This window comes from Hylaeus anthracinus, unplaced genomic scaffold (genome assembly GCF_026225885.1).
Source record: "Hylaeus anthracinus isolate JK02 unplaced genomic scaffold, UHH_iyHylAnth1.0_haploid 4, whole genome shotgun sequence".
NCBI lineage: Eukaryota > Metazoa > Arthropoda > Insecta > Hymenoptera > Colletidae > Hylaeus > Hylaeus anthracinus.
In genome coordinates, this window is record NW_026535289.1 from 10,306,456 (window position 1) to 10,334,298 (window position 27,843).

At 39.7% G+C, this 27,843-nt stretch overlaps 3 protein-coding genes across 3 annotated transcripts; 1 reads left to right on the forward strand and 2 right to left on the reverse strand.

Annotated features, from left to right (window-relative positions):
• The first annotated feature begins 75 nt into the window (after positions 1–75).
• On the forward strand, positions 76–2,320 carry LOC128894787 (uncharacterized). The gene is made up of 3 exons (XM_054156782.1): positions 76–906; positions 969–1,234; positions 1,825–2,320. The coding sequence occupies exons 2-3, from the start codon at positions 1,029–1,031 to the stop codon at positions 2,318–2,320; spliced, it is 702 nt and encodes a 233-aa protein (XP_054012757.1). The 5' UTR covers positions 76–906; positions 969–1,028.
• A 3,277-nt stretch (positions 2,321–5,597) lies between these two features.
• On the reverse strand, positions 5,598–7,428 carry LOC128894775 (uncharacterized). Its single transcript, XM_054156764.1, has 2 exons — positions 7,420–7,428; positions 5,598–7,029 (listed from the first exon to the last, which is right to left on the reverse strand). Exon 2 carries the CDS (start codon positions 7,027–7,029, stop codon positions 5,770–5,772), a length of 1,260 nt encoding a protein of 419 aa, XP_054012739.1. The 5' UTR covers positions 7,420–7,428; the 3' UTR covers positions 5,598–5,769.
• Positions 7,429–9,907: 2,479 nt separating this feature from the next.
• Positions 9,908–14,442, reverse strand: LOC128894835 (uncharacterized). The gene is made up of 3 exons (XM_054156847.1): positions 14,371–14,442; positions 12,706–13,353; positions 9,908–10,558 (listed from the first exon to the last, which is right to left on the reverse strand). The coding sequence occupies exons 1-3, from the start codon at positions 14,371–14,373 to the stop codon at positions 9,908–9,910; spliced, it is 1,302 nt and encodes a 433-aa protein (XP_054012822.1). The 5' UTR covers positions 14,374–14,442.
• Between the last annotated feature and the right edge of the window lie 13,401 nt (positions 14,443–27,843).

The window sequence follows — 27,843 nt, forward strand, 5'->3', positions numbered from 1 at the left end:
GCAGGTGTATTTTGTTACTAAAAAACAAAATCTATATTCACTATATTTTACTAAAGATTCATCTGAGCATCCTAGTCGATAGTTTTTCTAAACTAGTTATGAACAAATACGCTATCTTTTTGCCAAGAGTATCACTATAAAAAGTACCTTACATAAATCTAATTACATGTGCGATTGATAGTTACTACGTGCATGTATACAAATATTTTCATTCGCTATCTCAGAAGATAATTATTGTCATCCATTTCCTATCAACGATTACACGTGTTATCAGCAATTTTCGTGACACGTTCACGTATTTGAGTGTTCTCGCAGTAAATGACAGTGTGACGTTACTACTGTGTATAATTCCTCGGAGAGTACACATGATTCACTAGGAATTCGAATCTGGAAGCTCGATTGTTCGAACAGACAATATTTTGAACTTCTCAAGAATATATTTCTTGTACACAGAAAGTCGGATGAAATTACCGCATCGAGCGAGCGTAGTACTCTTTGAAATCTCGCTCGTCCTTTTTCGTTTTCCGACATTCACGACAGATGTGAACATAGCGAGGCTTTCCTAGACGTTGATAGCGCGACGTCGAGTTCGCGTCTTTGACGAAAATAAAAGTTTTAAATGGCGCCTGCGTAGTGAATTTCACAATACCCCCGGACCATTAAATCTTCCATATACAGCAAATTTAAATTTCTCACGGGCGCCAGTTCTTGAGCGAACGACGTGTCCCCTTTGTAGAGAGAAACCTTGACAAAGAAAAGTTCCTTCGACGCGCAATAACCTGCTCCGGGGCTTCGTTAAAGATGACCTAAAACGTGGCTGGCAAAGGAAATGTTTATCAACGTGTAATGGCCCAACGAATCTGCCTCGCTACTCTAAACGACATCCTCCACTCTCCTGTAACCTAAGTACGTAAACTTTTACAGAGTTCCCCACCACTTCCAATTCGCAACTCATCCTTTTTCAACAGAGCTCATCGACGATGTCTTATTGAAGAAAACCATCACAGAAGGAAGAAAAATCCGTAATAATGAATCCACAAATTATGCTCATGAGCGTGGTGGCCACTGTCTCGGTAGCTTTCATCGGTTTCGTTGCTTATCGAGTCGGTTTTCGGTCCAACGATCCCGATTTCACGAATCAGCTGCCGCTGAAAGACAACAGCTCCCTGGAGGAGGATCTCAAAGATATCATGGCATTCGTGCCTCAGGACGATGTACGGGAAATCATCCACAGGTAGAAATCCTTCGTTCCTGGACTTTCAATCGCTATTTCAATCAATCACACATTCTATTTGTTTGAGGCTCTGTTTACTTTATAAATATTTCGGTGGACGTTCTCTCTTTGGTTAGGGCAAATGGTCGAACAGATATTTCTAAGATGGTAGACTCTTTGATTTTTGTAGTTTGAGAAACAGTTTATTCGAATAGTCTACGTTGGAATTATCTACAGTCAGTTCCATGAATATTCGTACCCTCTATGTCCATTGAAGAAATTTGTTTAAATTAAATTGTATATTTGTATAAATATGTTGATGTATATACAAATATATACATGTGCAAACTTATTCATATACATATTTATAATGAAAAATTGATTTGGTAATATCAAAACTATTATTTAATTTAATTAAACTTCTTCAATAGACGTAGAGGTTACGAATATATATGGGATTGACTCTAGAAAATTTAAATCAAACAAGAATTAAAAGAATAAAATAATAAACACATTAAAAAGCTTATTGAAATATCGATCCACATGCGAATACATCAAAACATATCCCCACATATATGCACGTCCCTTATGCATGTCTCTTGAATCGATAGATACATGAAGTACGACACCCAGATCGGAGACACCGTGAGCTTCATCAACGACCAAAGGCGATTCATATCCAGGGAGCTTCAGAGCATGCCCCAGGTGGTTCGTATGGTCAGTTTCCTGCAGAAGCTCGGTCTGGATGTCAACTTTTGGGAAGAAAGCGTTCGAAGCTTCTGGAAGACGTCGCCCAGATTCATCAGGAACGATCCACAACGGGCGACGGGCGGCCTTACCGTGATGATCGACAAAATCTTGCAAACGATCCCGCTGGACGAGCTGCACGAGCTTTTGCGACAGAAGTACAAGTACTCTGGCAGCTTTCGCAGATTTTTGCTATTCCTCCGGTCCAAGGACTTCGCGGATTTGTGTAACGCGCTCGAGAAGAACAGTGTGCTGCATCATCATTATTTCTGGGCCAAAGAGAGCGGGCTTGAGGTCACGTTCGCAATCGAGCTTTTGAGGGACCTCTACGATTACCTTACGCAGTCGTTGGTCACGTAGAAATCCTCTGTTTTCTTTCATCACTAATAAATAAGAAGGAATGAAAATTTGTATTATTCTATATTTATTACAATTTTTTAAATTGTACATTTTAGTTCATTTTAGATAGATAAGCCAGCGTAGGTTCATATCACTATATATCGCGGATAAAATTTAATTAATGAATTCGAAAGAAACGTGAGCTAGATCACATTAGTCGAATCGAAGCTATCAGCGTGGTGACCGCTGGCTCAGAGTGTCTTGATAAACACCTGAGTGGCTCCTTCTATCTTGTAAATTACGAATCACTTCATTATTATCATTCAGAGAACCGGAAAATTTCGGTCAATAAATAATATAAAATTCGCCATAGTACATTTTCCAATTCAGGAACACAATTTCATAGAATTTGAATCATTCATAATTAACAATGCCTTTATAATTATCAATCCAATTTTTCACAAATTTAAAGAGCAATAATCACGGCGGATCGCTCGATGTCACAGAGCCCTATAAATTAATTTAGCTTCATTTGCCTCGCAGGCCGATTTAACGTTTAAGACAATCGATTAACGTCGAGAAAGGGAACAGGTACCTCTCGCGATGGTATGGTTTGTCGAGTATTGCGAATTTACATTGAATGTCTAAACGCTACGTAGGTACAGTAGAACGTCGATTATCGCAACAAGTGGACAGACATTTATTGAACTTCGCCCGATAAATCGGTAACAGCGTTCCCGTTCGATTATTCGAACGAAACATTCCCATCTCGAATACGACGATTTCTGATTAAATATTTCTGTAATCGGAGTATGGATAATCGTTGTTCTATTGCGTGTCATTTTTAGATGATAGCGAGAGTTCGATGGACAAGCTCGATGAAAATGTTTTAATAATTCAAATCATGGTGTGAGAGTTACGGGTTCTTTTGTGAGTAGTGACTTGGTATCGAGTATCGAATGTTTGTGGCTACGATGAAGGATCTGCATGTCGGAATCAATGGCATGGAGAACTTGTGAGTATTGATATCGACAGCCATCTGGTGATGAACATGGGAAATAATAAATAATAAATTTAATTAATTGCTACATAACTCGTGCATATTACAAGTTGCATAAAATTTATAAAGTTAATTACTGTATATATTTTACCTTGATTGTCAATTAAACGCATTGATACAAAATAAAAGTTACTATGATATCTATTCTCTACGTTATATTCTTGTGCTATTTATTATTTTCTGTCTTAATAGGCTGTTCTGACAAAATGTTTTTAGATTTCAAATAACTTATGTTTGTGGGATTACTATCTACCGACTATGGTTTTGTATTATCTGTAAATAACAGTGGCAATACTTTTCCTGGATTTAAATTAAATTGAATCTGTAGAAGTTAAGGCTGATTTATAATATTTATTTTTACGTCAGAAAGTAGAACAACTTGGAAGAATCTGATTGGTTAAGAAGACATATACTTATCGATCTCGTGTTAGTATTTCATTGGATACTGATTTCAAGGCGATGTTATATAGAACGACGATGGAAGATATGTGTGCATAACAAAGTTGGAGGTGTTCGTGATAGAGTCACCGATTACGATAATGATAGCGTTCAGTTGAATGACATTTAAAGCACCGACACAAGTAACATGCAATGTATTTCCATATAAGAAAATAAAAACTGAAAATTGTAATCTAAAGAATTAGTCATACGATTGATAGAATATATTCGAATAAATGAATAATGATATTAAAAAGAAATGATAACAAAATTCAGACACTACTTCTCCTATAAAATACCTATAAAATATTCGAACATTATATTATCGAAATAGTCTTCAGCCTGGTATCAACGGGCACCGTTTTAAATTCCGTTTACTTCGCGAAGGCTGATCAGTTTCAACCCCTATCAGGAACGGTTCTTCGTTACCGCGCCGAAAGTTTCGCCGATGAAACGAGAAAGCAAAAGGGCACCACGTGCCCCGAATGGCCCGGAGTACTCGTAGCCGTTCGATAAATAAAAGAGGACGAGGTTCGAGCACGTGGCGCTAACTTTTAAAAGGAAAGTAAGGGGTTGTCTTAACCGAAGCGTCTTTGTAGCAGGCAAGGGTGGGTCTCGTTGCACGACTCGACGGAGGGTTAAGAAAAAGCAACGAGCGGTGAAACGGGTCGGTGCCGAGGCGCTGTTCTAATTAAAATTGTTACAATTTAATAAGTCTCAGAACTCACTATTGGCGCGTCGTAATAGAAAGTCATAAGAAGAGCGGAGAGGGTTGAGACAGGAACTCGGTCCGAGGATCCGGAGAACACCCGTTAAACGGAAGGAGAATGATCGAGCGAAACGGAAAATCCCTGTGAGAAATGTTCGAGAGGAGGACAAGAAAAATCGACGAGGGTGAGTAACGAGGAATAGGGGTGACGACGATGTAAGGGGTGGAGGGGGCCGGGTTTCTGAGGAAGAGTAAAAGGAAGATTGCGGAAGCGAAAGGCTGGAACAGGTAGCTGCGAGAGGGTCGTAGAGCGAGAAAGCGATGAAAAAATGAAGACTGAGGAGAAGACGAGAATCGAGAACAAAGCGGCGCAGCTTTGAGACGCGACTGAGAAATCGTCGTTTCAATCTTTAAACTTTTCCACTCAATATGGAACGCACCCTCATCCCCTTCGACCCTTCAATTCACCGACCGAACCGTGCACTACATTGTTACTATGCTGAGTTTACGGTTCTTCCAGTTTGTTTTTCCAATGAACTTGGTGAACTCTTCTAATACTTTCCGGGGGAAATAGAACTATTGCTTACGCTAAGATATTTCCTGGGTAGTGAAGTTTACTGGGTAGTCTAATTTTATCTGTCCTGAGGAGAAGCTAATTATTTCTATTTTATTTTATGAAATGAAAATGCAAAGTCTTATACTATGTATCATAAGATAGAGTTAATTATTTCTATTTCATTTTATGAAATAAAAATGCAGAGTCTTATACTATGTATCATAACACGAAGCTAATTCTTTTGAGAACTAAAATGAATGGTTTAGGAGGGCTTCGAAACAGATGGAAACTTTAATTGTACATACCTTAAGAAGATGTCAATTGCCTTTAAAGCAAAGTAAATTCATTAGAAACGTTTCGAAATACTCTACGAGTCAGATAGAGAATCTAATTGTTTCCATAATAGAATTTATTGAAAATGTTTCAAAACAGTTAAAATGTCTAATATATCATAAGAAAAACCCAATTGTTTTTGCATCAGGTGAAATAAATTCAATATAAGAACTTTGAAACAACCATAAACTTTATTCTCACGTATCATAAAAAGAACCAAATTGTTCCTGCAACAAGTAAAATACACAGTATCTATAAAGTCGAATTTTACATATCATAAGAACAATCAAACTTTACATACAATAATTGAAATAAATCGATTGTGAATCATTTCTGAGTATTTTCGCGTACATGAATACCACAAGCTTCGCAATTCAAGGAACGGTAGGCAAATCAACGCCAGTTATGTCCTTGAATATCTGCTTAACAGGTGCAAGGTCCAAGCCATCGTCGAGCGCCTTTTGTCTCATCTCCAGAAAGATGGGTGCACTGTAAACAGCATTAACGATGGTCTGGAAGTCCGGTGAGCGGAGTTTCTCGATAAAGCTCTTGAAATCTGGCGAACTGTTCATCTTCTCGTCGAACATGGTCTTGAACTGATCCATGGGAAGAATAGCGATGATCTCGTCCAGCATGGCCTTCACTCCGCCGTGATTGGCGTAAGTTCTATACGCAAAACCTCTCTTGGGTGGCACGTAGTCCTCCATACCGAAGATCTTGTGGACCTTCTGCAGGAAACTAAAGATATCCAAACCAGCGTCTTTCAGGTACAGAACCAGGTCTTGGTACGCCTTCAAGGCCTCGACTTGGCGCACCAACTCGTGGAACTCCTCGCTGTACATGTCATTAATCGCTACCTGAACTTGGTCATCGTCCAAATACCTGAGAATGATCGACACGATCTTTTCCTTGTCGACGAGGGCCTCGAAGTCATGGATATCCTTGGCAAGTCCCGTGTCCTTAGAGAATACCACGAAGGAGTTCTTGAGTTCGGGGAACTCGATGCCCAAAACGGTGTAGATGATGTCCTCGATCAGAGCCACGTCGATGCCCTTAACGCTGATCATGTTACGGAATTTCAGGTAACGTTGATTAGAGTACAAGGTATTGATGAATTTCTGGTGATTGGGGGCCTTCAGTTCCCTGACGAAGTCGCGGAACGCGGGTGAGTGCCTCATCTTGTAGACGTAACCGTGGATAAAGAGGTCGTAGTTGACGAGCGCCTTCACCTGGTCGAAGTAGCCCTTGATTCCACCTGTGATCTTCTGATCCGTCAGAAGGGTTGGCTGGAACGCTGGGATGCCGGCGAGTTTGTTCAATTTGTTCAGCACGTTGTTGATGTTCACTCCGTTCTTCTGCAGGTAAGCTGCGAAGTTGCGGAACTCTGGGATTTTTTCGATTTCTGTCAGCAACTCCTTGAAATCGTTGGACTCGAAGTACATCAGAAGTTCTTGGAACTCGGCATCCTCAGAGGCGTACTGAAGCGTGAGCGTCATCACTTCATCCAGAGGGATCATATCCGTGAAATACTGGATGTCCTCGTAGAGAGGTCCCTCGCCGAAGGATGGGAGATAGTGACAATTGACGGTTGCGACAGCAACCAAGGCCGTTAGGGCTACCAGTGTGAAACGCATCTGGAAGGAATTGGATCATGATCAGAAAGACTCAATTTAATATTCGTATTACAGTAACTTCAACTTCAATATTTATACTACCATCAGTACCTTCGATGTTCCCATTATCATAAATACTTTCGAGTTAGAAATTCTCTCTATCGAAAATAGTACAGCCTTAGCATTTTTACGTTAATAAGTAACCGTTAGAATATTCGTAATTTCATTAGCAACTTTAGCAGTCATTATTTAATTAAAAAAAAAAAAAAATACATCAAGTTTAATATTCCAACTACATAAATATCTGTACATTCATAAATAAGTTTAACTTTACTTTGTATTGTTAGTGAATATCTCGAAGTATAATGCGCGAATAAAATAATAATTTTAGGTGTCGATCAAGGAACTTACCGTGACAGGTCCTATCGATGAGTACGACTGACTTTCGGTATTCTGCGAACTCATTTTATATGTTCCATATCATCTGAAGAAAAGCACAGGTGATCTCACACATTTAGGAAAAATGTAGATAAGATCGAACCGTGCACCTGTGCCGATTAACACACAGAGATCGATAAATAGGTCCGTTGGTGCCTTTATCTTGATAACATTGTAATTTATTGGATAAAATGATTTTGTTTTAGATAAAATCAGATATTTAAATACATTCTGTGTGTGTTTTCTTCAGATTTATCGATTGTTAGTGCCGTGAGGTATAGGGGTGCGGATGTCACGGATACCATTAGGTGACATTAAAATATTTACTAGACTTTTGTATAGCGTTTTAGCAAAAATTAATCATTGCGATTGTTATGTAGAAATACTTTGGCAAGTTTAATGTCGTTCTGTTTATTTCTTCAACTTTGTTATCGTACTCTGTCAATAATATAAAAGAAATCTAAGTATTTAAAAGCTTACCAACGTAAAAGGATGAAATATCAAGAGAGTTTCATACTCTACATTTTTATTTTCCAAAATGATAAAGCGAGGAAACCGTTGTTATTGCACAATAGATATAAAAGTGTATGGTAAAACCAGGACACCAGAATTATGAAAGATAAAAGTACTGACCATGTTATTCAGGAAGATACACAGGTGTGCGCCATTGTTTATCGGATTTTAATTAAGTTGATACGAGTCCCATATTCAGTGTCAGCTACAAACATATTTAGATAAGTTTATCATAATGTAATCGAAAGTTATGAAAAATATCAAAAATACGAAATATAATTTTGAACGGATAGGAACAGCTTCATCTGTATACTTCTCAAACTTCCATCACTATTTTTACAATAAAATAGATAATAATAGTTCCAATCACATTTTTCAATTCTATGGAGATGGAGATGGAGATCTCTTTCGAGATGAATTTTTGTTTGATGGTACAGCATCTGACAAAAAATAGAGAAGAGTTTCAACATAGCGAAGCATTATATACTTATATGGTCATCATGAAATTAGTGTAAATTCATTTATTTTTCTTTTCAGATATAGAAAGTTTTGCATTCCAATCAATTGAACCAGTTGATAAGCGATAATTGCATGCCTGTGGTGATCACCGATAAGTAAATTTATCTGATGTTTAATGAATACAGAATAATAACATTTCTGCGACAATTGGTCTCACGTCACTATGACGTATGTATATATATTTAGTACTTTCGTTAGCGTATCGCATTATATAATTGTAATCTGAAGTACATTTCGTTTCAGAACGATTAGCAGATCTCACCCCGAGGAGGTTGCTGCGAATGGAATCAGAGTTCCTTTGATCTTCCTCTATATGTATACATAGATTATACAATCGAAGCGCTTAATACTAAGTACGAAACTATGAAAATCAAAGAAAACAAACTTCCTTCGATTTCCAAAGTCTAAGATTGACTTTGCAAAGCAATTATTTGAACCAAGAGGGGTGAAGCTAAATAGAGATCGCGACACGACGTGACGTAATTGTTATTAATATTTAAGGGAATGCTTATTAATAAAAATGATTTTTTTTTGTATTTACGATAGTTTAGACATTATCGCTCTGTAACAGTTTAGCTGTCTCACCCTGTATGCTTCAAAAATTGTTTACGATCTTATAAAACACAGAATTTTTGTATTTAAAATATTTGCGTAACGCTGGTCCAGCGTTTTTTTTATCTGTCTACGTGATCTTCTCATATCTAAGAACGTTTCCTTCTCCGTTCGTTAGATTTTTGTTAACCGAAAAGAATTTTAATAATATAATTAGAATTTTAGTTTAATTGCTAACAAACTACTAAGTTCTACATATTCATCGATGTTAGCATCTTTCGCGTGTTCATCTTGCACGCGACAAGACCGCAGACAGGTGTGACAGAAACTTATACGTTATACAGAATAGTCTGAAAACAATCCACAAAGTTGTTCTCTCAGTTTGATCGAAAAAGTTGATCTCATAAAGTCAACCACTTTGAATCGCCGTATCGTCAGGAGAACTGAAATTTACATATTGAAATCGAGGAGAAATTATACACAAACAACCCCGTACAGTAATTAAGATAAGTATGTTTCATTTTTACAGCAGCCTAGTTATCGATACTTCTAATTCATACCACTAATATGATTATTAACAACAGTTTAGTTAAGTATCATATTTTTTATTTCCAGTAAATCTCCATCGCTTCATAAGGATATAAATATAAAAGAATTTATAACGTTTATTAAAAAAGTAGAAGAATCAATTTATATCTAAATTATAGTCTGTATCTTCTCATACTATAACATATGTAAAAATAGCATTACCTATCATTCAAGATTCTAGGATCAGGAATTATCATCATCAACAGAATATACAAAGATGCTCACTTATTACGTATTTACATCGATATTACATTCTTCACATCCGTTAGAATAATTTTTACTGAACCGTTTAATGGTTGATCTTAACATGGAAGAATTTCTCTATGAATTCCTTGGCGTCCTCGACATTAACCCCAGCTTTCGAGATTTTGTCGAAGAAACCGTTCCAGTTCGGGTCAGCTAAAATACCGTTGGCGACATTTTGCATCGAGGGCGCACTCAAGCGAGCGTAGAAGCCGGCGAACACCTTGGAGTGGGCCAATTTGTATTCGAACAGTTCGTGCACCTTCTGCTTGGGGTAGATGGCCTCGATATCGTCGAGGAGGCCACGGATTCCTCCCGTGATCTTGAAGTTCACGGCCACGTTGGGGACCTGGAGTCTGGGAAGACCGAGGAAGTCGTTTCCTCTGTTCACCATGAGGTAGATGTCCAGGCCAGCCTTCTGCACGTAGTTCAACAGGTCGATGACCTCGGGCATGTCCTCGATGTGCTTGATCAGAGTCGTGAATTCTTTGGAACGCATGTAGGTGACGAACGTTTGGAATTCCGTGTCCTCCGAGAGATATTGGAAGAAGATACCCAGCATCTCGTCGAGAGGAATAGCATCCACGAAGTCCTGGAGTTCGTCTGCGAGGGCGCCCGAGCCCGCGCGCGGGAATTTGTAAGCTTCCAGGGGGCTGGAGACGGCCAGGACCGCCAAAACTACCAAAGCGAACTTCATCTGCGAACGTAAGTGGTGCTTAGGTTGCGGAACGTGCGTCAGGGAATGCCGAACTGCGACTCGGACATAATTTTCTTGCTTTGATCCGTCGCGGCGAATCGCGCGAGCGATGAATATTTGATGCTCGAGGAGACGGTCGGTATGCGTGTATCGGTAGGTGAATTATTTAGTTCGGAGATGAAAGTGAAGCTTTCGGTGAACTACGGAACTCAGCAAACAGTTCGTTTAGTGGATATTGAAGGGTCACGGTAATTTGACTAACAGTTGTGTAGTTAAATTAAAAGTCTTGTATTTTTTACAATTTCTGCAAAAATTAATACAATTTGATCTACTTTTCTTTTGTTTCGAATGTAAATTTGACTATAGGACTATATCATTTTAAAACTCTTGTACTTTTTACGTTTAAATGCCATTTCTAAAAAGAAGAAGACTATTTTGAACTATTTTCTTATACATTCGATTATAGAACTGTAACATTTTGATTGATTTAAACTTCTTTTGAAATCTTACCATGTGGCCTCTGCTATTCAACTCGACTGAATGCTAATTGTTGGTCTGTCAACCGTTTATATACACGGTTTCTATCGGATAATTACCTATTTCGATAAGATTAATTCGATAACTGTATACTGAATACACAAGAGAACTGATTTGCTTAAATGACATAAGATTTCTAGATGCATCAGATAACACAAATGAAATTTTACACCAAATACTGTTAAGTACGCTACATATTTAATTATATTCAGATCACTCACTTCAGATAGCCGTTTATTACGCGAATGAGAATTTTATTCTGATAATGTTGATACAAGATAAGATGAGAGAAGATACATTTTGTATTTCTTTGTAGGGAATTCTAATCGTTTTTCTGGCTGTCATTAGCTTGGAGCTTAGGCAAGCTACAAAAGAGTTGTTTTGAGAATCAGGTCAGTTGGTTTTTGAAAATAATTCTGATTTGTATTATCTCGTATACTACGTATACTTGTAATAACCGTAATATTTAATAAATGATTCACATGTACGCTAATAATTAATTACTTGTATTGTTTACGTGAAAGTTCGATGAATAGAGCGACAACTTGTAGAAAGACAAAATTAAGTGGACATTTTATTAATAAAATAAAATCGAGAAACAAACAACGTTAACGAGATGCAAAGTCTTCATGTACCTGGAACACTTATCAAAGTGTGCACTTTTGTTAAAATATCCAAGGTATGAGGAACATTTTAAATTAACATTATCCCGTCCGGTAGCACAACTGTGGTGCCATGCGAAAACTATCACTCAGTCCTACCAGCACCAAACGAAAAAATCTCGACTTGATGTCCGGACGACATAGTGTTAACGATATAGTATCATAATTGCATCGAAGGATTGTGCATTTACAATCGTTTAGTAAATATATTTTAAAAATGTTCATAGTTATAAAAACAAAATATATTGTTTCTCGCAGTAAGACGTTATAAATTTTGAAAGTGATATTTTATTTTAAGGATACAGAAGTGAATAAGGCTTCATTTCAATATGTTTTATTTACTTTAATTTATATTATTTCTATTACGTATTCAAGCAATAAAGATAATATTATCAAGTTGATCGTATTGCGAGATATAAATATATGACACAATCCAAAACTATGATATGCTAATTTTATCGTTTGTCTCAAGTGAATGATTGTTTATCTTTGTTCTTGTCTTATTTAACTTTGCCTTATAATCTTATGTATGTATATTTGTAGTATCCGCGCCTCCCATACCCAACAATAAGGAGTCAAATAAGAACACGAAACGTAGGGTACGGGATTGGTCGCGTAGGTAAAGCGGTCGACTGTGGATCCGAGGATCGTGGGTTCGAATCCTGCCCGTGCCTTATTTTTCGTTTAGACTCCTACATATTATTCATTTTTAATCAGAAAGTAATTCTCAAGTCTTCCCTGTAATCATTCCTACATTCTTCTTAAATTATAACCATGAGCAGCAACTATTATTTAATCCCTGCAAACGTTACCTATAAGTAGTGGGACAGGAAGCATTGACAAATAATAAATATTTGAAATTTGTATATTTATTGAAAAAAGAAAAACATTTAGACGAACAACATCAAAATTTAACAATTATCATAATACAATATCAACAAATTAAGCTGGGAGGTGGACAGTGACGCCGAAGAATTGCTGAATGAAATCGACAGCATGGTTGACATCAACGCCGTATTTGAGTGCATGGGCTAGGAAACCGGGGAAGTTCGGGTCGGAGGTGACACCGTCGACGATTCTCTGGGCTGCAGGAGACCTCAGGACAGCCATGTATTGGGCGAACACTGGAGCATTGGCCATTTTCTGACGGTACAGAGCCCAAAGCTTGTCTTCGGGTATCAAGGCGTGGATTTCGTCGATCAAACCACGAACTCCACCGGACTTGAGATTCATGAGAGTTGCTGATGGTTGTAAGGCTGGAAGTCCAAGGAACGCGTTCGCTTTGTTCACCAGGTAGTATTCGTCCACGCCAGCCGACTGCATGTAGTTGAACAGGCTGACGACGTCTGGGAGGGCCTCGATGTCGGCGACCAGGCTCAATAATTCAGACGAGTGCAGGTAGGTGAGGACTTCCTTTAATTCAGGGTCGTTCTCGAGGTATTTGTGCAGGGTTGCGTCTATCTGGTCCAAGGGCAACAAGTCCACGAAATCCTGGAGTTCATCGGCGAGAGCACCATTGCCCGTACGGGGAACTGTGTAGGCATTCAGGGGGCTGGAGACGGCCAGGACCGCCAAAACTGCCAAAGCGAACTTCATCTGCGGAACGTAAGTGGTGCTTAGCTCGAGAAACCAACGGTCAGGAGATAGGGGAATTACGGACGTAATTTTCTCGCTTTGATCTGTGGCGACGAATCGAGCCAGCGATTAATATTTCATGCTCGAGGAAAAGTTTAGCATGTATGTAACGGCGGTTGAATTATTTAGAACGGTTCGGGGGGATGAAAGTGAAGCTTTCAGGCAAATGCTGAATGTATGTGTGATCAAAGATGTTGGATGTTTATTACTGTTTTACTGTTTTTAGTGAGTAATATATAAATATAATTCAGTGATACTTTGTGGTTCGATCTAAACATTACGTTTATTTGGTGTAGAAAGGTACAGTTCATAGAAATATTCATGGTATATTGTAGTAGTGACCAAAGAAAATTTGTATCATTAATTTTTGTTCAAAATTCTATTTGTGCTTATATTTTCTCGCCAACAGAATACAGGTTTCTGCGGTACTTTTACAGCAGAAACTTTTATCTTGAAGACTCTTATCAAAACTGATCTCGCGGAGCAGATATTCGAGAACTTGGGATACAAATTTCAAGGATACAATTACTTCAAAACTTTGATTACAAAAAGTTCCAAGATACGAATAATATTCCATCAAAGGTAACCATTTTATTTGACAATATAACTGAACTCTTTTTGTATTCTTTCTGGTAAAATTTCATCAAAACCGAAACTTTCACTTTCAGGAATATTTATTTATCAGAACTTACAATATGAGAAAATTTATTACAAAAGTTCCTGGATTATACAATCGTATCATAGCGAAATTTTGAACTTATCAATTTATTAAGTCTAGAAATTAAACAAGCAACGTCTAACAATACAATAATACTATAATTTATAACGAATACAATAAATTTCATCTAAAAGAATAGATGCAAAACTACCAAAAACTTAGTGGATTTCACAAAGATTTTTAAGCATAAAAGTCAAAGTATCACCGAATCACAAAGTGTATGAACTCACTATTTGTAATGATTATAATTTGTTACTTACCATGGTGTCTCTAGGAATGAACTCTTCGACTGACTACGTCTGAATATCGATGACCTGTCCGCTAGCCGTTTATATACCTATTTATCGGCAGTCCACTATACGATAAGATCAATTTGAAAAGTTTAGAATGAAAGTGATAGTCGTGCATGATTTTGTCAATCAGATAACACAAGCAAAACACTGTTTATGATACGAGGTGGCGTGAGTGGATTTGGCGATAGTAGTCAAATATAACAAATAGTCGCTTAGTAAAACTGATATCTTGGTAATATTGATAAATATCACTAAGTTCACGAGTGAAACAAAACAATTCTAATATCGTCACGAGTAGAACATTCGGTCCCGAGTTCGAAATGGCGCGAAAAAAACAAGCGATTTTAAGCAATTTTTCATCGTGCAATACGTGTTTGCCGAGAAACCGGGCATTTTTATTTTAATATTCACTACCAGACGAGAAGAAAATTTCATATTTTCAGCTTCCGCGTAATGGAATACGCTCTCTCACGAACGTTTAACGTAATTTCGCGTCCCTTCCACCCTTGGTTTCTCTGACATCAGCTCGCAAGGCACAGAGGGTGCAGGTGGACGACACGGGAAACGACGGAAGCACTGAAGAGGCCAAAGGATGAACTCCATAATATAAATTCTAAATGATATTACGTCACTCGTGCCGGTCTTGTCGACGGGCGAACAAAAAGATTTATCCACTTCTGCGCCCTTTCACGTCGGGGGTTGCATCCTTCGTCTCGTCAGGGCACTGTGTTGCAAGCGGAACCTTTGCTCCTTTCATTTCTCGAGATTGGAAACGTTGAACTTACGTACTTGGTAGTAGAGCGTGCAAAAATTATTCTTGTCTGCCAAATGTTTTGATGGGAATGATTTTAAAACGAACTTAGGGGAATTTTTAGGGGAAGATTTCTCCCTTGGAAATAAATCCTATAATCTCTTGGTTTTCTCTTAGGATCTACAGGAAAGTTTTTTATTTATAATCTTGTTAAAATAATTCATATTAATGTGTAGAATTCTGTTACATTCTTCTCGAGTTTTCCTGTGGTCAGAATTTGAGTTACAAAAATAGAACGTTATATTTTATTTGATTTTCCTAGTATGTGGAAATGTATTGTAGACAAACGTGGAGCTCATAGGCTAGATTCTCAGAAATCTATTGGTTCGATGAGCTTTAATTTCCTGAGCACCTTTATCAAAGTATGGTAAGGCTAGATTGTAGATATGATATATGAAATCTAGTTGCTTAATGGTCTCAAGATGAAGGTCCTCTTCAAGAGATTTACAATTTACATGATAATTAAAGATATCAGTAACACATGAGACTTTTCCACATAATAAAGGGGGGAGCCATCAAGAGCTTTTAAACACATTGTTCCATATCTATTCACTTCTACCGCAGCAAGCTTACCATGAAAATTTCTTTATCAAAGCTTCAAATAATCATGTCACGAGGAAACAAGGTTTCTAATTTGACATTATTTTTAGACATTATCGTGGCTATTTAATTGGCGGGAAAAGTGATCGTAATTGTTTTCTATAGGGTCAGGCCCGATCGTTTCGCTCGCGTTCAAGTTGCAACGACGAGTGGTATCAAATTATTTTCTCCTGCTGGCCAGGCAAACTTTTGCCCGATATTATGGCAGCACGTGGCGGTAACAGCCCGTCGTGCCAGGCTCATCGTTACCAGCGTAACGGCCTCGAGGATTTTCACGAGAAAACAAGGAGCAACTAGGAAAATGTGTTCCCGGTTGCGCGCCCACCGAAACCCTCTGTTTAGAGATTCCAATACCTAAAGCGAACTTGTCTCGTTGAAAAGGCGACGATACGGTACCCTGGCTCGTGTCTGTGTTTGTTCGCGATGGAGATAAAGACAAAAGCGATGCTTAAATTATTTTTGAACGTTTTTTCAAGGAGTCCATTAGAAAGAACTTCAAATAATGATTGCAGAACTTTACAGTAAATGAAGTAATTATAATAGGGTAGCTGTTTCCAAACGGTGAGAAAAGTTTAACTTCAATTTTACAGATCAAATCTGCGAATGCTAATTTTGTCTTGTATATTAATATATTTGATAAGCCTCGATAACATTTCGATCGTATGTCGATCCTTATCAGTCGCGTTATTTCCCACAGCTGTTATCGATTAAATCTGAAGAAGTGGAGATTTTTTATTTCTTCTTCCCTCTTATGAAGATACATGTCGAAGTGCCAAAAAAATATATGGCTAAGAAAGAAGAATTCAATACATTTGTACAAAGTACTTTATACGAAAGGTTTATCCAAATGCCAGATATGGATAAAATTTTATTCCAGTAACACACAAAATTTATCTATTTTAGATACAATGTTTTGCTTATATCTGAGATTTGTACGCGAGATCGTCTTGACAACACAACGTCCGATACAAAAAGCTACGATTGACGGTCGCTCGATAGAGAAGCTCGATAGAGAAGCTCGATAGAGAAGCTCGGTAGCAAAAGAATCTGTTCCACTGGGCGTAATCTGATGATGAGAATCGGTGACTAGGCGAAGGTGGCAGCCAATTGGAAATCTCTTCCGTTTGATTAGCCAAAAAACGAAGTCGGAAAAACGGACTGGTCGAAAGAGACAAAGCGTTCCTTTCCACAGTGTTCACGGAAGTTTAGCTCAGTCCACATGGCACACAGTATGCCATTTTGTACTTAGTTCCATATTAATAAAAAAGAAAAATTTGGTGAGTAATTATAATTGTTATTCCCGAATTGAAGTGTTTACAATGAAACATACATAAAAACGATTTCCAGTTTGATTAAGTTTCTTTCATAAAATGATTGTCTATATCAATTATAATCCAGTGCTGGATTGCTAAGACAATACATTGCGAGCTTTCAGAGGGATCAAGAAGGAAGCGGGACGGTTGGACCGCGCGGAGGGAACGCAGTGGAAAAGGTGGTCGTAACAAATCCTCCGCGAGTAATCGAGGTCGTGCCTCGGCTAGGTTTTACTCTCGAACACTTAACTCTATTGCGATTGGATTCCCTGTCGGGGTCTCTTCGTCCTTCTTCCCTGCGACTTCGTTTCGAGCTTCTGCCTTCTCCTTCCGCAAGGAGTTCCCTTCCGCTTCCGTCCTCCCACGACCGTTTGCACGCCCACCCATATCGTGCGACGTCTTGGCTTCTTACGCGCGGAAAACCTCATTGCAAGCGACGCGATAAAACACCCTGGAGACTCACGAGATCGCCTCGCTTCCGATGAACTTTGACACGGTATGAATGGGTGCGCTATGAAGGGACCCGACCTTCCAGCGACGTGCACTCCACGCCTGCAAGAGCGTTCGATGGCCTCTTGATGAACGGAATGGCGTTCCATTAAGGGCTGCGAGTCGGAAGACGTTGGAGCTTAAGTGAGTCGAAGAACTTCCGAGCTTTTTTTTTAATGAATTTCAATAAAAAGTCGAGCTTGAGAGGAATTCATGATATTAAAGTGGGCTGTGACAGACTTGTTTTGTTGGTTTGTTTGGTAGTATTTCTCAATTTCTCAAAGCAATACAAATTGATTTCGTTTACATGAACTCATTTTAATTGCGTATCTATCGTATGTATTCTAAAAATATATAAGAGTAAGTAAAAATAATTCTTTCCCCTAAAATTTATTATTAAATCAATCTCTGTTCAAGTACTTCGTACGTCTGTTTTATATTGTATTGATGTTCGAAATTCGTGTCGGGACCAGACTTATAGGTAGATTATCAAGACGAGATAAGAATTCGATTTCAGTGAAACAAAAAATACGATCGGAGATCTTTCGAGAACGATTCTTACCTAATTGGCTTGCGATCGGCATTATCATAAGTGGCCTATTATCAAAGTTTTTTCCCCATGTTTGCGATAGGATTCGATTCGAAAACGTGCAAGCGTTTCAAAAATAATTGCAGGCGATGGAGCCATCATCTCGTTTCTTCTCGCAAATATTTACCGATTGATACCAAATTCGAATCATCAATTACCACGATTAAATCTGCATATTCCTATCTACATGATGTGATAAACAAATAATAAACGATCTTTCTACGTTCTGTGATTGTCTTCTTAACTTTCCATCCGTCTTATCAGTATTACTCTTAGATAAATATGACATGAGTTCAAGTTATTTAACAACTACTGTAATTGATTTATCGCAACCGCAATTGCTATTTTTTACTTTGTAATCATAAAACGATATCAAATTTAATTACCCTACTAATACGGAGTATAATGATTTCGATCACTGAAATGTTATTGGTTATAAGTTATAAGTGATTAATAAATGAAATAATTTAAACTATTTATAATAACACTGTAAATAGATATTCAGCACTACCATGGAATCTCTATAAAAAATCAAATATTATTTGGTGCGCAAGGAATCGATAAAATCAAGTGCACCCAGCACCAATCAATCGACATTTACGTCCTTTTGTTCCCTGATTCCATCATCCTAAATAGCCAAGGTATCACATGCTACGATGACGAGCAAGAAGCAGGATTTTCCGTTGCCCGTACAGAACCAGACGCGTCGGGTTAAACGCGTCGGGGTTAGCAACCCCCGTTGCGCGGGCTCGCTTGTATTTCAATGTCGGGACATCCGGTTGGGCCGACGAGTGATGTGGTCTGCTACCCTCGTGCATCCGGCTGTCGCCAAACAGCGCGGCGTGTGCACTCGAGCCCGTTGTGTGTTTGCGCGGCTTCAACTTTCCACGACTCCGCGCTGCCCAGCACTGGCTGTCGTGGCGCGACCGCCCTGACGCACAAATCCCTCGTGAACTGCGTCCTTTTAGCTTTGAACCCACAAAGCAACGGCTCAGGGAAGGCACCGCAGCCCAGCCGTCGTCGACAGCGAGTACTGGCTTCCGTCGTTTTTCGTTTCCTATTGGAATTGATTCCCAAATTATCGCCATTTCTGTATATTAGGTTGTCCCATAAGTTCACGCCATTCATTCTTCTACTACTCAAATTAATACATGAAACATACCCATAAGTGTTATAAAAAGAGGTAATCTCTCTCGTTTTACAATGTTTATAACTCAACAATTATTTTCTGTTTCTAAAATTATTTCCATGCCTCTGAACGTAATCCCCAATTAAAGAATCCACGTCGTTATCGTTCGTTCCTGATCGCCATCTTCTTGTAATCATTATAGCCCTTTCGAACCAAGTATCGCCGGCGACCGTGAAAATCCTTTTGACGTTTCGACCCGGTGACCGCGCGGTCATGCGACGCGATAGTATCATAAACCGCGGTGTTAAGGTTAGATTATCGATGCGCCTTTGCGTCGTGCGCGTACATCCAGCCACGGCCTCGATAACGAGCGAACTTTCGGCCTACGGCCACTCCAGCCGAGTAATTATGCTCGTATTCCTCGTCGAGTTACATTAATTAACGTCGGCTGCGGGGCCGAGGCTGTAACTCGCGAGCCACGAGAACGCTCGAAAAGACCCTTTGTAGGGGTACGGACAGGGGGAAGGGGGGTGTTTATAACGATTACGATGAATACAGAGCATGCAGACCTTGGCGAACATCGATACAATTGCTATTTGCAATTTTTTTGACAGAGTTTCGGTTGTCATTTAACCTGATCGCATTATATGATAGATTGCGTGCAACGGATTTTAAAATTGTAGTTGAAAAAGTGGTATCAGTTTTAATTCTACATATGTTATCGTAATCTAGAAAAATTGTTGGGGTCTATTTTGTGGATTCTTCTTACTTAGTCAAATATCTTATAAAAGAGAGGTAACGATTTCAACCAATACTCTACCTGGTAGTATCTTTTCAAATTTAACGACGTCTCGCTTGCCTTGACGTGGCCCAGGTGGAACGCTTTCTCGTGTAGGCGACCAACGTCGAGGATCCGCGGACGGAATCCCTTGGGTCATCTACGAAATCACATTTTACCTCGATACACCCGGTTCTACGGGAGCAATTTTCTCGAGAGCAAACAAGCCGACCTTCTCGCATGCATTAAAGTTTGAACGGGCTCGCAGGAAGGCAGCGCGTATCAGGCCGAAAAGTCTTTCCGAGCGTCTTTGGCGACGAAATGAAATTTCGATCGATACGCGCCTTCTCTCGCAGCCGCAATCGGATATGCATGCCAGTGCTCGCTGCTCGTCGAATATACTTCCTTTCCAAGACTACCAGTACCTGCTCCTGGTCGTGTGTCGAAAAAGCATCGTTCGTTTGGCTTCATGCCTGCAACCTGGTTTCATTTTTCCTTCACTGAAAATTTCAATCGACGACGAGCTTTCCGGTTCGGGACTCTGCGTTTTGATTATCAATAAGCTGTTCTCGTGAAACCTATTATTTATCTGTAAAACGATCATTTTTCAGCAAAACTACAGCTACATTAATAAAAATAAAAATTTCGAAAATCGCTCATCCAAATTTATATTAATATCACGACGTTTAGCATGAAATGCTTTATGATTACACCCAGTAGCAGCTGAAATTGTTCTTTTTTTTTTTTTTTTTTGACGAATCGAGGTCTTCGTAAATCTCCGAGGAAGCGTCTGTTTAGAAATGCAAGCGACGCAGGCCGCGGCTGGCGATGAATCCGTAGGAAGCATGGTCGCGTGTTCGTCGAGAATTCGCCAAGGGTAATACGGAAGTGTCGTGTCGCTGTCTTTATAAATTACTTTTCTTTCCGTGCTGTCGGTTGGTAACGACAGGTATGATGCCCTGATGCATCGTGGCGTTCCTGAAACTCGTGAGAAACGAAGAGATTAGCGTTCCAGCGAGCGTGCCTTCGAGGGAGAATATACGTCGAAACGGGGCCGAAGAAAATGGATCTTAAGACGGAGGGTTAATGCTGCAAGATGGGATGTGATGGGAATGACGGGAGAGAAGAATGGGGAAACAGAAGACCGGCTAACCGAAGAAAAATTTACGAGAAGCGGGAAGAGCGAAGACTGAATAAGGAAATAATAATTTGGGAGTTAAATGAAGGTGAATGGTGGACAAGGGTAGATTCTGTTGCAATATAGGAAGAATGGAAAATACAGGAACGTTAAACCGAAGAAAAAGGTAAAGCTAAGGTAATAAATTAGAGGAAAAATCGAGGTAAAGGGTGGAGAAGGATGGCTGCTAATGCAAGGTGCAAGAAGGAAACAGAAAAAAAACAGAATTTATAATAGCAGACAAAGTCGAATAAAAGTAAGGAGAATATAGATTAAAAGAAAAGTAACGAATTAAGAAGGAAATTGAGATAAAGGATGTACAAAAGCAAATGCTAGTACAGTGTAAGATGATGGAATAATGGCTGCCCTGAAAAAGTTGAATGATAAATAAAAGGTCGTTAAAGTGAAGAAGGACAACGTCAAAAGAAGCAGGAAAAATGGAGACAGAAAAGGAGAGTAGTAAATTGAGAGAGAAATTGTGGTAAGGGATGGACAAGGGTAGTGGACGAACAGAGGAGAAAGGTAAATTGAGAGAGAAGGGCAAGCCTCGAGGGGAGGTTTCAGGATGCGAGAACAAGGGGGTGGCTTCCTAATCAGCTTACTTCCGTAGCTCACACCTTTTGTGCCCCTGGACCGTACCCTGGATTAAAGCATTGTCACTGCTTGGTTATTATATCACGCGATACGAGTGAGCGGTATACGAGCACGGGCAAAGTACACAACAATAACATGTGGTTCCATGCAGATAAACTGCACCGTCCGAAACAATGGTCGCGAAAAGGGACTGGTCGCCGCCTCGAGGGGCTCGCGCAAAGATACACGCGATCCAACCGAACAAGAATTATGGTCTCACGTTGGTGACTTCTAATCGAAAAATAACAAGCATTCGCGCAGTGACTGTTCGTCAATTTTTCTTATTCGTAGACTGACCAGAAACATATTTTTCTTTTGTTTGTTGTAGTTCTCCGAACATTATACGAGGCACTACTGTAGCGTAGACATCTGTTTGATGTACTCTGAGAAAAGTTCTCTACCCGTGCCCCGCATATTGATAATTACCCTTCCCAATTGTCTGACCTGTAGTGCACTACTGACACAGTTCCACCAAAGCAACCTGACCAACCAGCTTTAAAAATATATTCCCTACCCGTGCCCCGCATATTGATAATTGAGAGAGTCCCAATTTTCCAACATAACGCGAGACGCTACTGTATTCCGTGATCGAGTCGAGCATGACTCGCGGTCTGGGAAGTATTTGCGATTCCCCGCGAACCAACGCGCCCATAGTTCTTCGTGTTCGCATGAATGAGCAAGAACTCTCCGAGGGGGCAGTTATCCCCGATAACCGCGAGCTACGTCTTCCTGAAGAACGGTGAGCGTTTCCGCGCACGGATCCGAGGCGGTAAGATTTTAATCTCTCGTTTCACGCGCGAAAAGGCGAGGTAATCTTGCAGGGAAATTTACGTGGCGCGCGCGAGCCGCCTTTTAAATTCGTCGGCCGCCGGTGCCGGAAGTGTCGGCACGTGATAAGTATAGACGATGACCGCGATCATCCCCGGGCGTCTTCCGGGCGCGAATACGTGCCTGTTGTGCACAAAAAATCCGCAGGAAAGGCGCAGCTGATCCTCGAAGAAATTTACGATGACGCGAGCAAATCTTTGTCCTCGTAAAGTCGGGGGAGAAACGATAATCGCGGGAATCAAGATGGATCTGCGACGACGTCTGTCATAATCGCCACCAAGGGAGCTAGTTGGATACTTCTTTCTCACAAGTGGTTGCTTTGATACCGATTGTACGAGTTTTTTTGTTCCTTGGCGTTGAAATTATAAAACGTAACGTCGTAGAGTGAAAAATGGTGGGACACCATTAAATCGGGTGTTTTATTTTTGAAATCATCAAGACTTTAGAATTTGGGGGATAGTGTGAGGAGTCTATATGTACAAAATACTGAACAACTTAAATTTGTAATTGATTTTAGTTCATTTAATGTTCAATGAATCTGACAGTCCGTAAAATAAATAGTACATGACTTTAGAAAATTCTTTTTGAAAAAGGTACTTTTATTAACCCATAATCCTTCCAATTGGAGTCCGAAATAATTATTACACTAATTTCCAAGACACTTAAATCGATTAAAATATCACTTTCCCTGGAACTCAACACTCCAGAAAATTCAACACCTCACCCTCGAATCACAGCGAGGGTGTCCCTGCAAGAATTCCCTTTGAAATCGCGGTACGCCAAGGAATTTCCATACGCTCACGCCTCGAGATACGAATCGGCATAGCAATCGGGTAATTACCGATAGATTATGAACAGTGCCCGTTTAATCGTTCAGCGTTATACCGTTCGGCGTCATGCGGGCCATAGAAAGCGCGAAAGAAATCGATGGGACGCGTTAAGCTCGAAGCTCGAAGACTTTGGGCGCGATCGTTGAACCGTTACGCAGACTTTCGCCCGCACCGCGAAGAACGTGCAAACGAGATACTTACTTCGGATTCAAATCTAATCGGATCGTCCAATTTAAAACTTTTCAGACACTCGAAACGTTACACAACCACGGTTCCCCCTACGACGAACGCGTCGCGAACCTTTCGAACGATATTTCAAGTCGTTCTGGCCATCATAAATATTCGATGGTTGGTATCCATTATTTGTCGCGTTGAATTATAAAAAAAAAAGAATGGAGCGATTATGTCTTCATCTGCTGTGCACTCGCGATAGGCTTCATATCAATGTGCAGTAACATGGAACTTTAAAAAAATACTCTACGTGATTTTCTACATAGTATCGTATTGTTTGCAGTGTACACTGCGATAAATACAATTACTTGTTTGCTACAAGAATTACACATATTCTTTTATCTTCGAATATTTCTCTATGCTTGATAAATACGAACTCCACTCAATTAAAATCGACAAATACGACCTCATTTCAAACGAAGTTTCTTAGAGTTTCCAGACAACTGTTATACACATTTAGAAGCAAAATTGACAACGAGAATTGATGACTACTCCGTTTATATGCAAAATTTGAGACGAATCCACGCGGAAATGGGATTTCGTCGATTTTGAACGTAGCCGCGGCTTCTTTGCACAGTAACTGTGTAGCTGCGACGGTAGGAAACATTCGAAAAACGTAGATGACAATTTTATTCGCGCAGAATCTTTTTCAAATACGGGGTAGAACGAAACCCGGGAAAAAGAGCATACATATTTCAACCACCGACGGCGGAGGGGGGGGGGGGAGACGACCCCCGCAAAGGTAACATCGACCCCAACGGTGGAGGTAGAAGTTCTCCCCGATCTTTGATACGCGGCCGCGCAACTAAATCCAGCGGCTCTCGCGAGGAAACATAAATCATTGTCCTTACCGCTTCGACGGGCGCAACAGCTATTTTGTAAGCTCGACGAAGAGCAATGAGTTCGTAAATCAGTCGAAACTTTTCCTAGCCAGACTCGCGGAACAGGGAGTGTGAGGCGTAACTTGCGATCTTAACAGGGCTAATAGAGACCTGCGCTCACACTTCTCCGCCCCGTTTTTCCGCGGTGCACGATGGATATTTAAGGCGAGCCCTCACCTTTGGAAGCCGTAAAACGAGACTTTCTTCATCATTTTTTCTTGAGGAAACTGCAATCTTCCCTCGTACCTTCGGGAATGCTCGTTTTGGGGGCGACACCACCCTTTGAATATTCTTCTGCATATTTTATAAGGGACTCCAAAGTTTGTTCTGTAAGCTGAACTCGCGTCAAAAATAACACTGATCGTATTAATAGGTGATGGTTTCTTCCGAGACATTTTTTAACTATGTCTTTTCTGATTGAATCATGTGTTATGCAAAGGTTACTGGAATATATACTTTCACTTATATAGAATCACAATTAGTTTCAGCAATAGAATCAACGCAGACATTACTACATATACGTGCTGTATTCGAATAACAAACCGTTTGAACGGTAAAGTTCCCCAAAGCTAGACTAGTCCCAACTTCTCTAATGTAAATCACCCTGTACTACGATGAACACCCTAAGCCTTTCCCATATCAAAGCACGTACTTCGTCAGCCACCCCCTCACCCGTAGTCTTGCGTTACAAGGGACCAAGTAGCGTCAACAGGATTAGGACGCTAACTTCGTCAGCGACGAAAGGTCCTGGCTGCGTCGAAGTATTAAAGAATTCCCTCTCCCACGCGAGACTACCGTCGGACTTACCTAATCCACCGCGGAAACGGCGAGGATCCGTTATTAATAATTATGTAATCCGTTTAGTCGTGTCCTCGTGCACTGGCCAGACTCGACGGACTTGATAACGAAAGAGATCCTGGGCGCCCGTAACGCGAATCTGTAAATGCTCCGCGTGTTATGCAAATCAGGAGCGTTCGTACACTGTGAGACAATTCCAGCACAGGATGTACCACACGTGTAAGGACGGAGCTCGATGTTATAAACCCGAACCGGAATAAGCATGTAAAGTAGACGCCGCGAGCAGGTGACACGGCTGTGCCATCGCGATGACACGCGAGAATGTTCTGGCCGGGAAAGCGAAACACGCGAGATTGGGCGCACGTTGATGAACCAGGTTGCAGAGACCACGGTTGCAATTCCTGCTTCGCCGATTTCTCACTTTTGACCTGTGCCAAGCTGAAGTGCAACTTCTGCTATACTCAGGATTAATGTATTACGTGCACGTCAAACAAAAGTCAGGGAATTTTAGGTAGACAGTTCATTTAGATGCGAGATGTAACTCGTTCGGAAGAGGTTTTGGTTTGTTGGAATGCGAAGGTGATGTCATTTTTGTTGATTACATTTTTTGGAAGTTTCGAGGTTTTGGTGTTAGTGCGCTAAAGTTTTAGGAGGATTTAAAGGGGTATAATGCTTGGAAAAAAGCGCTGTGTCCTTACCATAAGTAGTTAAGAAGGTGATTTTTATCTTCGTTTGTCATTTTTTCAGTATATAGAATACATGTGAAAACTTTGATGATTCCAAACACACATCTACTTACACATATTGTAAATATATAAGTCACAACGAATTTAATATTTAATTAATAATTGTTTCAGAAAAAGTTCCCAAAGATCACTTATTTCCGATCAGCAATAGTATAATCTTTTAACAAGCATCCGAAGAAGGAGAATTGAAGAAAGAGGGTGAAAAGAGAGTGTTGTAATCAGGGCCAAACGAAACATTTCACCAGATTGTTCCAAGGTATATAAAATGCATGGTCGAGAGAAGTTTTCTTATTCGTTCCAAAGTGAATCGAAAAGTTCCGGTCGAACGTCGAAGCCCATCAGACAGACCTCGAGGAAGATACAACAAGCTGCTACTTTCTGTCTCCAGGTGGCACGGGGCGTACTTTTGAACTCGGATCATCCAATTAGGATGCAAAAGTCTCAAGTTAGACGTCTCGTAGGTTGGCTGGCCCGTGGGACAAATCTCGCCCGAGTCTTTTCCACTGCCTCGCGGAGTAGCTGAGGCGAAAAGAAGTTAAGTCTTCCTATAGAGACCCCGGTTGAATCGTAAATAAGACTTTTTCTCCAATACCTTTTACCCCTTCTATTTACCTTTAATTCCGAACGTTTCCAGGTACCTACGGTTATTTGCGTAATTCCTCGTTCGATCGTATTATTCGGAGAAAAACTTTTCAATTCCTAGACTCCCTTCCCTCCTTCACCGATGCGCAACGAGGCAATTTACGATTCGATCCTGTTTTATTCATTTGAGATAACGCAGCTACTGCAGTAATTCTATGCATAAATTCAAGGAGACTTAGCTGTTGTAACTGTACTGCGGATGTTTATGCAAATTCGTACATTTTTAGACACGCGTTTGGAATTGAAGCTTAAATAAAAATAGAAAGGTGTTATCTTTCAAGTGATTCGAATACTTTCGATATTGTAGCCAGCAGTTTCCAAAATTTTTAAAACTTATTTTTAAATCTGTAAATTCCATAGAAAAAATGACAGACGAATGTAGATTTTCAAATATTTATTTTAGGAAGGTAGTTGGTTTATATGTGAATCCTTTCGTTTAAAAGTCCCTTAGAAGAGTCAAGAAAACCGAGGTAAGTTAATTTTAATACTTTATTCGGTAAGGAGGCGAAAAAGTAAGTAGTAGTTTCCTTTTGCAAGTTTAAAATGGTCTTCGGTGTTTGTTCAAATCAGCTGAGAATAAAACTACTTTTCCATGCATTAAACATTTTTTACTCTCGTTGCATGTTAATACAAGTCCAAGCGTGAATTGAGTAATGTACGTAACAGTAGTTTGATTAAGGTTTCTATTTGAACTTATAAAGGACAGCGTGAATAGAAACAGGAATTTTCTATTATCCTCCAAAGAAACAATTCCTAAATATGTTTACTTTCTTTTCACCTTAATATGTCAACTACTGTTGCCTCCACTTTTAATTATGAATTTGAATATGTACCAATGTTTCATTAACCAATCCATTTCCTGAAGCGATCCACATTCCCTATAATCAAAACAATATCTAAAAAAATCCTTAACATGAATCCTCCAATTAATGTAATTTTCACATAATTCCAGTTCAAAATCTCGC

What these genes read in the sequence shown, in the direction of transcription:
- LOC128894787 (XM_054156782.1), top strand. Translation starts at nt 1,029, where the DNA reads ATGAATCCACAAATTATGCTCATGAGCGTGGTGGCCACTGTCTCGGTA. An exon ending in GTACGGGAAATCATCCACAG is followed by an intron (nt 1,235 to 1,824) that starts GTAGAAATCCTT and finishes TTGAATCGATAG; the next exon opens with ATACATGAAGTACGACACCC.
- LOC128894775 (XM_054156764.1), bottom strand. Translation starts at nt 7,029, where the DNA reads ATGCGTTTCACACTGGTAGCCCTAACGGCCTTGGTTGCTGTCGCAACC.
- LOC128894835 (XM_054156847.1), bottom strand. An exon ending in GCGTCACTGTCCACCTCCCA is followed by an intron (nt 10,559 to 12,705) that starts GCTTAATTTGTT and finishes TTACGTTCGCAG; the next exon opens with ATGAAGTTCGCTTTGGTAGT.